We start from the raw sequence: 13,221 nt of genomic DNA on the forward strand, positions 1-13,221 counted from the left end.
TGCTTTTAGTTTTGTGGAGGTTTTTTGCTATATACCATTCTTACACAATCTTTAAGTCATGGTAATAATCTAAAGAAATGTAGAGGGTTTTTTTCTGCGAAATCAGGTTCACAGTGGATGAGATTAATAGCAAATTTCAGAACTCCTTTGGCAGATCAGTTTCTGCAGTTTTCCTTCTTTGCACAATCTCCTCTGTTTTCCTGCTGTTGGGAGGTGAGAGGAACTGCAATAAATGCTTTTTGTCTTCATTTTTAAATCAAGGGGCTTTCTTTTTAATATTAAATTTTAATAGGTAATTAGGACCTCTTTTTGATGCCATACTCCATAATATTTTTTGTTCACTTTTCTCTCTAGGCCTCGGAGTCCTCATAGGAGACATTCTAACCGTGCCACCAGGAATTCAACAAGTTCACTGACTTCTGTTGGTAAGAAGTGATCATTCATTTCAGCTAGGATGTATTCTCAGAAAATGTGACATGCAATGAAATCCTATATAGAGAGCCTGACTGTATTGACCACAGTTCTTGTCTCTGTGCACACTGTGTAATGCATGCTCAGGGAATACTGCTGGGATGTTGATTTGTGATCATAAGTTTGTAAGTGGATGGCATGCAGACCAATTTAGGGGAATACACACGTTGTTACTTTCAGAAAGTTGTTAGTTGGTGCATTAGCTTAACAGCTTTAGAAGGCTCAACATATGCATGCTTTATTTCTTGTAGAATACAAATACTGGTTTTGTTACTCTTGAGCTTCTCTATAGTTGGCACAGGGAAAAGTATCATGGGAGGTCTGTCTCTCAAACTTCCAACACACAAATCTGAGTTTAAACCAAAGCAGATATTTCACTGAAAATAGATTGCTTTAGAATATTCAATCTGTAAGTATGGTTTTTGGCATCCTTGAAAACTGAACTAAATTTAATGAAATTAAAGCCAAAGGGCTTCTCCCTCCTCAAAAAAAAAAATCAGTCAAAAACCAATAGTGAAACAATCCCATGCCCACAAACAAAAAACCCTGGAGTTTTTGCTGCTTGCTTACATCCTTAGCTTTTCTGAAAACTGATGGTTCTGTAATGGCTCTTGTCAATTTTTAAAATATTTTTCTCATTACCTGATGACTTTCCTCCCCCTTATCCAAGTTGTTCTTTAGGTGCTCATAAAAGCCATTTGTACTGACTCACATGGAAAGGGCCTTTCTGACAACTGCCTGCTTTCTTTGCTGCATCATAGGCTGGAGAATTGTAAAAATTGGTGCTCAAAGTTTAGTGTTTTCAACCAATTTAAATGCCACAGATTAATGAAGTGTTAAATTAATTGTTAAAACTATTGTGCATAAATCTTTGCTGGCTGAGTTTGTGGGTTCTTAGCTTTGAAAAACTGAACATGAAAATTCAATGGAGAAGCTCAGTCTACAACAGAAATGCCATTACTGTTAGTTGAGATGGTGCTTTTATTTAGAAATGAGAAAAACTGCATGGGAGACACAGCTGGAAAAGCCAGCTTCACATATTTGGAAAATATTTATTACAGTGAATTAATCTTAGTGGATTACCTGTGGTTTTGAGGACTCACTCTAAACTTGAGATTGTAACAACATAAGAAATGAGCAATTTTTTGTTCCGTGCAAGCTCAAAGCTAAATTTATAGGTGTAAATTTACAGGTTTGTTTTGAACTTGTTACTCTCATATGCCACAATATACCTGGAAATGGAAGGCCCAGCTCTAATTCTGATATTTTCTACACAGACAATAGTGGTCATGTGATTGATCTGGTGAATGATCCACTACCAGATGTCAAAATATCAGAGGAAGACAAAAAGAAGAACCTTGAATTGTTAGAAGAAGCAAAGAAAGTGAGTGAGAGGTTCCTAACACGCAGAGGCAGAAAGTCAAGAAGCAGCCTCTCAGAGTCACCCACAGGTAGGGGCAGATCCTGAAAGCCAGATTTTATGTGCTCCTTCAAACATCTCTAAAGGCAAACATCTCCTGTAATCTATACATTGCTGCTGTTGCCATATACTTGGGTAATTTGAAGGCCAGAATCCCTCGTGTCTTCCATAAGGTTCCACGTAAAACAGAAATGACCTTTCCGTGTACCCAGATGTGTCAGGGTAAAATGGTGTAAAGTTACACTGCAAACAGTGTAACAAGAAGGCATGAAATATTTCCATTGAAAAGTGAAAAATGGTCACAAATTGTTGTTTAAATGAAATTCTAGTGACTAGAATTCATCCTGCTGAAAAAACATCCCCTCCAGACACAATTACACTGCCTCTTACTCTGAACTTAGCCATAAACTAAGGTAAATGGACCAGATCCTCCTTTACAAACAGCAGAATAAAATGTTTTCTTCTACAATGTCAATTGAAATTATTTTTCCTTTTATTTGAAGTGTTTTAAAACGGGAACAAAATGCCATTTTGCCATGAAATAGGACTTTCATTTTGCTTTGAAATGCCATTTCAAACAAAATTTTTTCTTACAGTTGGCCTGACACTCTTTGGAGGGGAAAAAAAACCCCACAACTATATATCACCTCTTTTTTTTCCTAAATTCCTCATGAATCTTCTCTTGTGCTGTCTCCCCTCAGTGCTTACAGTATCAGAAGACTGAGGAGAACAAGTATTCCCTGTATCAATAGAAATTTATCAATTTTTGACAAGTATAAGACATGAAACATGCTCTTAACTCCTAATTGCCAAGTACACCTTGGCAATTAAAATGACTTGTCAGGTTCTGGACAAACACATGACTATGGTATCGATGTTTTAATCTCATCTGAATTCTAAAAATACAGAAGGTACAAGCCTAGAAAGTAAAATCATCTTTTCATTTTGTTTATGTCGTTGTTCAAATGAAGCAGTTTCCCCTACTCTTAGTCCTAAAGTTGCACCCATAGCATCTCAGAGCTACTCTCTCTTCCACTGCCATCTGGTAAAATGATCATAAATCATTAAGGGAGAAAAAGACCTCTAAGATCATCAAATCCAATCATTTGCAGGCTCAAAGTTTAACTTATAAAAGCTCACCAAAAAAGTATTTGTTTAGTATTTCTTGAGAAGAGTAGACTTAAGCATCTAGTCCTGAATATGATAAAGCTCTGAATGCATACAAAATATACTTTTGCATATACATATTTTTATTATATATTTATTCCTGTGGTGTTGCAAGTTCACATGTTCTATTTTCTAAATTTTTTCAATACAGAATTTTGAGAAGCTTTAATGATGTTTCATTTGCTGTGTGTTTGATTTTTTTTTCCCATTTTAATAGTATTTTTGACAATTGAATTTTTGTCCTTCATGTATTATTGGAAACTGTGCACATATGGGTTTGGTAATGCTGTAGTAGTAAAAATTTTGAGCAAAATATCAGGATATGCCCTTATTATATGTGTATCTTTCAGGGTCTGATGCGTGCACAACCACTAGTATTGAGTCAATATCTCCAGGGCAGGTAAGAGCTGAATAGTCTGTGCAATAACCTGGTTATTACAGTACTTTATTATAATATGCTGCCCTTTTAGTCCCTGATAAAAACTTTATGTTTGAAATACCATTTTAGAGACCAAAATTGGATTATTGGTACTTTCTCTGTACACCAAGGGATAAATAAATATTTAGTATGAAGACAGAAATCTATGAAGTAACAAAACCTGAAAGATCATGAAGATCTGTTAAGTGTAGGAAATAGAAAAAGATGCAATATAACCCTAATTCATGAAAAAAGCTAATCCCTGAAGTTATTTCATAAATAAGCACAACAAGCAGTGTAAAAAATTATGAGATTCAAAGTTCAGCTGTTAATATCTATATCTAATGTCTGTAGCATAGGTGTGAAACAGAACCTTTTAAGCAGTTTTTTCGATTTTTTTTTTGCTAGAATAACAGAATTGTGAAAGAGGATGACAGGCAAACTGCAGAGGTAAGTGTTTCACATTGAGAGCTGAACAAACTCTGCTGGTTTGTCTTAGCATACATGTGATTTACAGATGGGACTAAAAATACTGAAAGATTGTTCACTGGGTGAAAAGAAAATTTCAGTGCTTTAAGAAATTGTGAAGCACCTGCAAAAGAAGTGTAGGACAGTGGGCTTACCACTTGATCTCTTCATCCTATCATGCACCCTGCTATAGCTCAATAAAAATCAATATACTAAATAACTTTAAAGTCAAAATGTCTACTATAACCATTTTGGTGTATGTCAGTGGTTTAGATTTTCCATGACATTGGCATGCTGAGGAGCTTGGCTTTAGGAGGATTGATGTGATAGACTCTGGAATGGGAGAGGTTAACTCAAAAGTTCAGAGAGGAGATTCCAAATTCGATATTCTTTAAGTGCCTTTAAAAAATTATTTCTTTTGTCAACAGCCCATATTCAAAAGCAAATGTCACTGAAAAGGAAATGGCTTTTTACAATGAAAATCTGTCCTTGGGCAGGGGAAAAGAGGAATCTGGACTTGATTCTCTCTTTCATGTGTGTCCCTGTACTTTCAGAATGCTGCAAAAGGATTAATTGATCGAAGGCAGAATGATCAAAGAAAGATTTCTCAGGGAAGGTTGGTTCCTCGTTCTGCTGGCTTTGAGAACTCCAAAGAGAAGCTCTCAGACCAAAAGGAAAACTTTGATCCACGTAAACATATGGATACTTTACCTAAATTCTCCCCTTCAGCTGGTGATGGTGGCAGAATGTCTCTTAATACTTGCGTGAATGTTTGTGAAAATGAACTCGGAAAATCATTCCTCAAGAAAGGGAAAGAAAATGATGTTCCTTTAAGAACCCATCTACCAGGACCAGGAATAGGAAATATGGACTCAAAGATAAAAATTCCTGTTCCAGAAATGAGGGACCATAAAGTCCCATGTAAGCCAGAATTTAAACTGTGCGGACTGCGTCCTCCTCTATTACGGGCTGTGTCCTGGGATAGCTTGGAGCCTGGGCAGAAAGAGAAAACCCCTTTAAAACTGCCATCTGAGGAAGATAAAAGCTTTCTTGGTTATAAATCCAGCAATCAGTTAAAAGCATTCAAAGACCTGCAAATCCAAGTTCAGCCTGTTCGAATGCAGAAGCTGACAAAGCTCAGAGAGGTAAGTCCTGTCATCAGCTGTATCCAGTTATAAAAAGTAATTTTCATACCCTACTAAACTTTCAACATGTTTAGTATTATTTTTATCACTTCAAGAAACATACAGTGATAAAATGGGAAACAGTTTCAGTATAAACAATACACAATTGTATCTTGTTTTTCCTTTCCTTTCCTTTCCTTTCCTTTCCTTTCCTTTCCTTTCCTAAATGGTAACTTGTAAGTAAATTCCATGGGATTGCTCTATTTCTTAGTTCTCTTCAGGTATGCATCAAGTGCACTGTGATACCTCAATGTGTACATATGCATGTGCTCCTCTTGCATGTTTACATTTGCAAGATCTCAGAGGACAGGAAGTGGGTTTGTAATGATTAGTTGATTATTGAACTGTCTCAGAAAATGTCTCAAAGTGCTCAGAGCTGTAGAACTGGGCATCTCTGACAGCAGGGGCAAGTAGAGCATGTCCAGATTTTACAGTTCCTAATTATAACCTGCTGCACATCTGTCAGCTTCTAAATGAGTTATCTGTTGTTAAATAAATTCCTAAATGGTAAGTAATTAAATCCTAGGGAAAAAAGCAGAAATTTCATTAAATGATAAACCACCAAAAGAAAGCAGTGAACATGTCTCTATTGCTAATAATGACTTTTGAAAGAAAAAAAAAACAGCAAGTACTTTCCTGAACAGCCTAATAAGGATATTTTCCTTAACCCCCAGTAGTTAATATTTTAAGATGAATATAAGGCTGACAGGTGAGGACCTCAATTCTGCACTTTGGTTAACTCATTCCCATTGTATTGTTTGGGAATGGCAGCTTCATTATTCATCTCTTCCTGTTGATATAACACACACATTCTTAGTGTGTATGTACTGGAAGTTTTGATTGTCGGGACCCTTGGGCCATATAATTACAGGAGAAATTCTTCCCTGTGAGGTTTGTGAGGCACTGGCACAGGCTGTCCAGAGCAGCTGTGGGTGCCCCCATCCCTGGCAGTGTCCAAGGCCAGGTTGGATGGGGCTTGGAGCAGCCTGGGGTTATGAAAAGTGACTCTGCACATGGCAGGGGGTTTGTAACCAGATGATTTTCAAGGTCCCTTTCAACCCCAGTCATTCTACAATTCTTTAATTTTATAATTTTGAATGACCTAGAAGCTGCTAAGCACAAATAAGAGAATTAAAAAATTTTGCAACTTGATCTATAATTCCAGTTAGGCAAGATTTGAGCTCTGTCTCCAGTAGGAATTGCCTACTCATAAACAAAAACAGGTGTTTGTGAATTTAAACATGTGAGAACATGAAAGAAAATGAGGAGATGATAAAAAGAGAAATAAGACAACAAGGTTTAATCCTTGAGGGTGCATTTTTCCCTGCCTGTAAGGAATAGAGGCAGAACACTGTAACAATGGAGCATCCCAAGCTCTGACCTTAGTCAAAGTGGCAAAGTCTCATATGTAGGATTTTCTGCATTTCTCCTCTTATCTGGGATACTGAGTTATTACTGTGGCTATATCAAAATTGCTTGTTTTATTGTCAGTTACTAAAGCTCTCCCTCACCACAACTCTACATATCTACCTGAATAAGGGGCACATTTCATGAATCTTTGTTTGCATGACCAGGAATTTTTCTAAATAATGCCTGTATGAAAACTGAAATATGTAATATTCTAGAGTGTGTGTGAATTTGAGTATCCTGTTATGTCTTATCTGACTGTAATGTAATGCAAATATCTCTATTATATTTACTAACTAAAGTAAATGTTTTATTTACTGATCATGTGGCTGGAACATTTAAATTGAGATTTGTAGTTTAGTTACTTAGATATATTGTTGTTTCTCTTCACAGGAGCATATTTTGATGAGAAATCAAAATTTAGTTGGACTTAAACTTCCTGAACTTAGTGAAGCAGTGGAACAGGAAAAAGGTGCAGTATCATAAAAACTGGAAAGAATGTTTGTTATATGCTGATTTTTATAACTGACTGTTATGTGGGGATGAGGAGAAAAAGCCTTAAAATCTTCAGTTGCAATAATAGTTGAAGCAGTCATGGAGGACAGTAATAAATGATGTACAAGAGAGACCAATAATGGAAAGTATCTCAATTTCTTGATTATTTGAACCAAGAAGATACTGTAGGTATTGTTATAACCAAGGGAAAAGATGAACATGTGGAATGGAGTCTGGCTTGTAGCTAATAGCTGTAGGACTGAAGTTTCAGTAATGTTCTGTAAAAACATTTCAGCAGTGATGGATTAAATGGCTGCAACTTCTGCAAGATATTTTGGTCATAAGGGTGAATATGATCCCTGGGAGTATAAAGAAGAGATGGGATGCTTTATTCCTTTTTTTTTTTTAATTATTATTTTAGTATATATGTGGCAAGTATTGAAATGGCATTTTCACTTCTGGTCCACATTTCCATGTCAATGTGAATGAGAAAATGTAAGGACAGAAAAGAGTCATAAAGGTGTTTGAAGGATTGGAAAAATATACCTTACAATAAGTGGGATTTTTTAACCTCAATTTCTGTGATTTTTAAGGAAAAATAAAGGAAAAGGCTTCTTTAAGGAAAAGGCTTAAAACTCTACATAAATAAGGAAAAAGAAATCTGACACCAAATGTTTGCTCCAATCTAACATAAGCAAAAAAGATTTGATGCCTGTAGCTGCATCTACAGATTCAGAATAAAGAGCAAAGATATGAACCAAAGGATAATTGAACATGTGGAAGAATTAAATAGCAGTAGTGCTTAGCTAAAATATTTAAACCAAATATATCAACCTAAGATATTTAACCCAAAACTATATATTTGTTTGGAAGTAGTTAATTCAGAACTTGTTCAGTGTGACATTAACTGAAATGGAGATGGTTATTATGAAAGGAGCTGAAACTGATTGTCCCAGATTTAATCCAAAGAAAATTTCAATTTTTTTAATACTGTACATTTTGCTAATTTATGCATTTGCACTGGGACTAGCTCGTGAGCCTTAAAGTTCCTCTTACACTTAGAGATGGTTGAGATACTACATTTCATGTTATGCCTGGAAATGGACTCATTTTCAGTGTGAAAGAATAAAGATGTAAAAAGCTTCTTGTCCTCTATATTTAGTGATTATATCTTTGAATTCTTAGATATGATGATATTATTCCTTTCACTCTGTTAATGTATAATTTCCCAGAAATTATTTAGCAGGCTCTGTTTGAAACGATAAAATAGTTGCCATTTTACCAGCCTGCTACGTAATTTTGGCAGGTTTGGAAGTCTTGAGGAAAACATTGTGAATAACATAAGCATTATTTTATCCAGCTTCTCAACATGGATTTCATGAGTATCACAAGCTTTTTCTAGTCCAGTAAGTTCTCTAAATGGCAGCCAGAACATTAAGGGTCAACTCCTTATCCTCAGTGGGGAAAACAAGCAAGGGGTCAAATTCTTAGTTAATTTGTTAGGGAGACCTACTTCCTTACATTGTCATAGCAGCCACATTTTCAACTGTTGTGGTTATTTTGCTTAAACAATAGGAAATAGTCAGATACATCATTATTACTGTTATGAATCCAATGTACTGTCTCCATCATGGTTTTTATCAATGACAAGTCACTGTCACCATCTGAGTAAACACAACTCTGCATCTACACTAGATAAGTGGAATGCATTAATTCTGGAGACACTGAGGTGTCAGGCTCCATTTTATGGGGATACATGTGACTGTTCTGAAGTAAACACTGGATTTTTTTAATATAAAGCAAATGCAAAGAACTAAAATGTAGCTGGAAAGACTCTCCCCTTCTGTTCCATCTTTCATGTTAATGCTCTCCAGATTTACACACTAATTACATGGCAAGTCTAAGAATCCTTCTTTTAAACTTATGAACAGGAGAACTGTTCAAAGATTCCTTCCCAAGTTTGGGATTCAGGCTGGGGAATCTGCCTTTCCTACAGGAGAGTCCTTCCTGAAATTCTGGTGAGACAGAAGGAGATAAGGGAACTAATATATGTGAAATTAAATAAATTGAAAATACAGAAGCTAAGTAGCATGAATTATAAAAAAAATATTAGTCATGTTTTGGTCCTTATGCAAGTGACAGAATCAGAGAATGTAAGTATAACCTTTATATCCTGTTTCAATCGACATACAGTGCAAACAGGTACCTGATGTAATTTATAACAATAAATGGTGTACAAAATCTGTAGTATGGTACATTACAATACACTTCATCTTGGCAGGTGGCCTTTAAAGCCTTAGAAAATGACAGTATTCTATTACAAAATCTCAGCTAAAATATTCCAGAAAAGAATGTGTGACTTTTTAAGTAACATAATTTTTTTAAATCTGAAAATGTCTTTAGGCCCTTCACCTCTCCCTTCCCCCACTGAAGAGGAAGAGACAAAGAGCAGCTCTGATGTCATGCCCAGCATTCCTGATGTGTTGCTGCGAAAACTGCGAGTGCACAAATCACTTCCAGGAAGGTAAAGGCTCCTTAGAAGTGGAAACACATCATCCAGGAGAAGGCACAATAATGCTCTCCAGCCAACTTCCCTTCCCTCCATTCATTGTTGCATCTTAAAATGTGCAACACAGATTTACTGAGAAATTCTGGGGAATGCACCAGCTTCCAGTAACTGGCCAACTTTTAAAATTGGTTTGAGAGTTCTACATAGAAAGTCTTAAACCTTAATTGCATGCTACAAGTAGATTTTTATACAGATTTTTCCATTCCTGGTTTCCAGGACTGCTGCTGCAGATATGTACTCACATTGAAAAGATTATTTCTCACCCCCATGAAAATAATCAGGCCAGATGATGCTTTCCAATGGTAGAATTTGGGCATGCAAGAGTTCTGCAGTTTTTCTGCAGGTGACAATTTTTTAGGGAAGCTGAGTTTATTTTGCAAATGTAGTTGAAGGACTTGTGAGTTCACTGATTTGGACTTTCTGAGACGTTAAAACAATCCCAAACTTACTCAGCCAAAAATGATTCCTCCATTCAGCCACATGGTTATGTACCACAACCACCAGAGCCTTCAGTTTTCTGAACTGTCAATAAGGATTCTCTGTCCAGATGAAATAAATATTTAACATTTTTGATGAAGGAATTTTTATATACATTATTTTATATAAATGAATGCATGAGGTGAAGAACTTCTGAGAGACCATTGCTTGATTGCAATCAATACAGGAAAGTAGTGGAAAACTCTGGAAACTCAAACATAATTTTGTTGTTCAATTAAGTAATAGAATAGCTTTTTTTTTAGAGAAAAAACTCATTAAAATGGAAATTTTTTTACTTTTATTTCTAGCTCCCCAGCACTCACTGAAAAAGAAGTTGAGGTAAGTATGCTATTATTTTAGACATATTCCAATTTTAAGTGATTATTTTAAGTCAAAGTATGGTTATTAGAATGAGATAATGGGGTGATTTTTCCCCATTATTATATTTCTCAAAAAAAAAAAAAAAACAAAACACATTGACCTACGTCAAGATAACAATTTTGTGAAATATGAGCAATAGAAATTGTAAAACAACAGAGTAGGAATAAGCAAGACAATTGTTTGTGCTGTTCATAATAAAATATGAATTCACTTTGGAAATAGTTTTAATATTCTAAAGTAGTAAAAAAAAAATTGAGATTAAATAAGACCAGAAACTCAGCAATTTAAATTGCATTTTTATTAGCTAATATGAGCTTTGGGGCATTTTTTAATAATATCCTGCTGTTAGTTTACTTAATTTTTGCTTTCTCAGTTCAAGCCAATAATTTTGTTTGCAGGTCTCTCTTTAGCTTGTAGCATTTGTTTCTTGTATTTTTTAAATCCCATACCAGTCAAGAAAAAGTTCTTTTTGTAACACTGCAATCTACTGGAGCTGTTGGTGCCTTGTGCTTTGCAAAGTATTAGTCCTAAGAAATTAGTAAACTCTGGTAAAGAAAGAAATAATCTTTAAAAGCAGGGTGCAAGAGAATACAAATGTTAGCACTTAATCTTTTGCTGGCTTCAGGGGTAGGTGTTTATCCCTGAGGTAAAACAATGCTCATGGTGAGCTCATCCCTGGACTTCCTCTGCACAGACTATCTGTTTAAAAACCTTGGGGACCCTTGGAGGAAGTCCATCTAGAAAACAGATCCATTGTGATTCTGGTGCTTCTGGTAGGCTGCTTCCTTAATTTTGTCTCTGCCGTACAGAGCTCCCAGAAAAACATCCAGGAAAAGAGGCAGCAACACATTTATTATTCCTGTTTCAGTGGAAATAAATAGTAGTGATTTTTCAAAGAAAACAAATTTAAAAATACTTTCAATTTTCTGTTGCAATATTTATTTAAGCAGCAAAGTCTGTTAAAGCACATGCCTGATTCATATGTTGTTATTGAAAAGTATATTACTGAGAGACTTATTGGAAAATGCCTTTTTTAATCCAAACAGAATGTATTTGTACAACTCTCCTTGGCCTTTAGAAATGATAGTTATACATTGGAATCTAGAATTCAGCAGGCAGAGAGAGAGAGAAATCTTACTGAAGAGAATGCTGAGAAGGAACTGGAAAACTTTAAAGCAGCCATTACGGTAAGAAAACAGTTGGAATTCTTTTCCTGAACTGTAGTGTACCTGAAAGTGCACAAACATCACAAATGTGTTTGACTTGTAAATTCAGCCCCAAAGCTTCATTTTCTGCTTCTCAGACTTCTTGCCATGAGCTGCCTACTACTCTGGGAGAGGGCATATATTCTGCCAGAGTGGGCCTGCATTGCTGGAAATGCCTAGGGGATGCTTCCCTGGTCTAGCAGGAATTTCAGGAATAAATACTAGGAATTTGCTGTTCAGTTCTTGAAATAAACCTGTGACATAGATAAGAGCATTCAGAACTGCAGTTGGAGCACTGATCCATGCTCTCCTGAGCAAGACCTTTAGCAGTAAATTTGAAGTGTCCAGGCATGAAAGATACCAAACTTACTTGAAACCTCAATTCTGAGATCTGTAACTTGAAAAGCCTCTTGACTGCAGATACCAGAAGGCATGCTGTGTGAAAGGAAACAGCAAGGAATACTTAAAGAATAGGTTCAATCTCAGGCTCAGGTTTTGGGCCTGAGTACACTTTGATTCCAGCTGTCCCTGATGTTCCTTTACAGCAGTAGTTTTGAGTCCTTCTTGCCAGCTTTCTCTTGATTTTCTAACTGGAAGGACAAAAAATTGCTACAACGTGTCAACTGAAGTGCTGTGCATGTCTTTGTGCATAGAGGGAGGGGTGGTTACACACCAGGCTGATAAATGAAATAGCCTTAGACCCAGCATGCATTACTGCAAGGAGGTGCTGCCATTCTTATGAGAATAGTGAGGAGAACATAATTCTCCCATTTACCCTATCAAGAATATCATCAGGTAAGAAAATATACAATTAAAGAAATATTGTGATCACATCTTTTCATCTGGAATTCCAAATCTCCATTTTTAACTTATTGTTTCTGTAAAAAAATAAAAGTTGAGAATATTTTGCCGCTCTTCCCTCTGTTCCCTGTGTAAAGAGCAAGCTATTAAATGTCTGGGTTTTCAGACTGAAATAAGTCTGTTAGATCTGCCATGTATTTCTGTCAAGAGCCTCTAATTAGGCACCAAAGTTCATGTTGCCAGCATGGGACAGATGTGATTGGGATTTTCTTCCTTTAAGCAGTTCACATGCTACAGTCTGGCTTCTACAAGCTTTTTTATAACAAAGTGGAAACTGCCCTCCCTTTGAAAGCTTTTATTCTGGACAATGGAATAAACTAAGAAGCAATTAAAAGCTGTGATGGCTTCTGTAAAATCTCTGTCATACTAGACCTAGAGTTGTTCCAATCTCATTGAGAGGTTATCTTCATTTCTGTAGGACAGGCACATATTTTATGGCTCAGTGACAGTTTTACCAGTCTTTCTGGTTTTTTTTTTAATCAGTCTTGTGATAATTGATGTGTTATTCAGAAACCTAATTTCAAGAAAAAGCTGATCTACATGAATTTCCAATGTTTTGGAGAAAATAAGGAGGTTACAGTTGTCAAGAAAGAAAAGGAAACTGTGAAATTCTGTGCATGATTTTTCCTAAACATATTCCCTTATTTCTTTTTGGTTCTTGCAGTCAAATTTTGGTTGCAATTTATTATCAAGGTAGC

General features: G+C 35.9%; 1 protein-coding gene across 6 annotated transcripts in view; it reads left to right on the top strand.

Moving 5' to 3' along the window:
- Positions 1-13,221, top strand: part of IRAG1 (inositol 1,4,5-triphosphate receptor associated 1) — a 61,739-nt gene that overhangs the window by 37,023 nt on the left and 11,495 nt on the right. For all 6 annotated transcript variants that reach the window (XM_059848828.1, XM_059848826.1, XM_059848832.1 and 3 more), the window contains 9 exons: positions 355-425; positions 1,749-1,922; positions 3,409-3,458; positions 3,885-3,926; positions 4,499-5,089; positions 6,929-7,007; positions 9,434-9,554; positions 10,385-10,415; positions 11,504-11,644. In XM_059848828.1, coding sequence (XP_059704811.1) covers positions 355-425; positions 1,749-1,922; positions 3,409-3,458; positions 3,885-3,926; positions 4,499-5,089; positions 6,929-7,007; positions 9,434-9,554; positions 10,385-10,415; positions 11,504-11,644 — 1,300 coding nt within the window. The remainder of the gene's footprint in view (positions 1-354; positions 426-1,748; positions 1,923-3,408; positions 3,459-3,884; positions 3,927-4,498; positions 5,090-6,928; positions 7,008-9,433; positions 9,555-10,384; positions 10,416-11,503; positions 11,645-13,221) is intronic.

Source organism: Haemorhous mexicanus, chromosome 6, assembly GCF_027477595.1.
Source record: "Haemorhous mexicanus isolate bHaeMex1 chromosome 6, bHaeMex1.pri, whole genome shotgun sequence".
NCBI lineage: Eukaryota > Metazoa > Chordata > Aves > Passeriformes > Fringillidae > Haemorhous > Haemorhous mexicanus.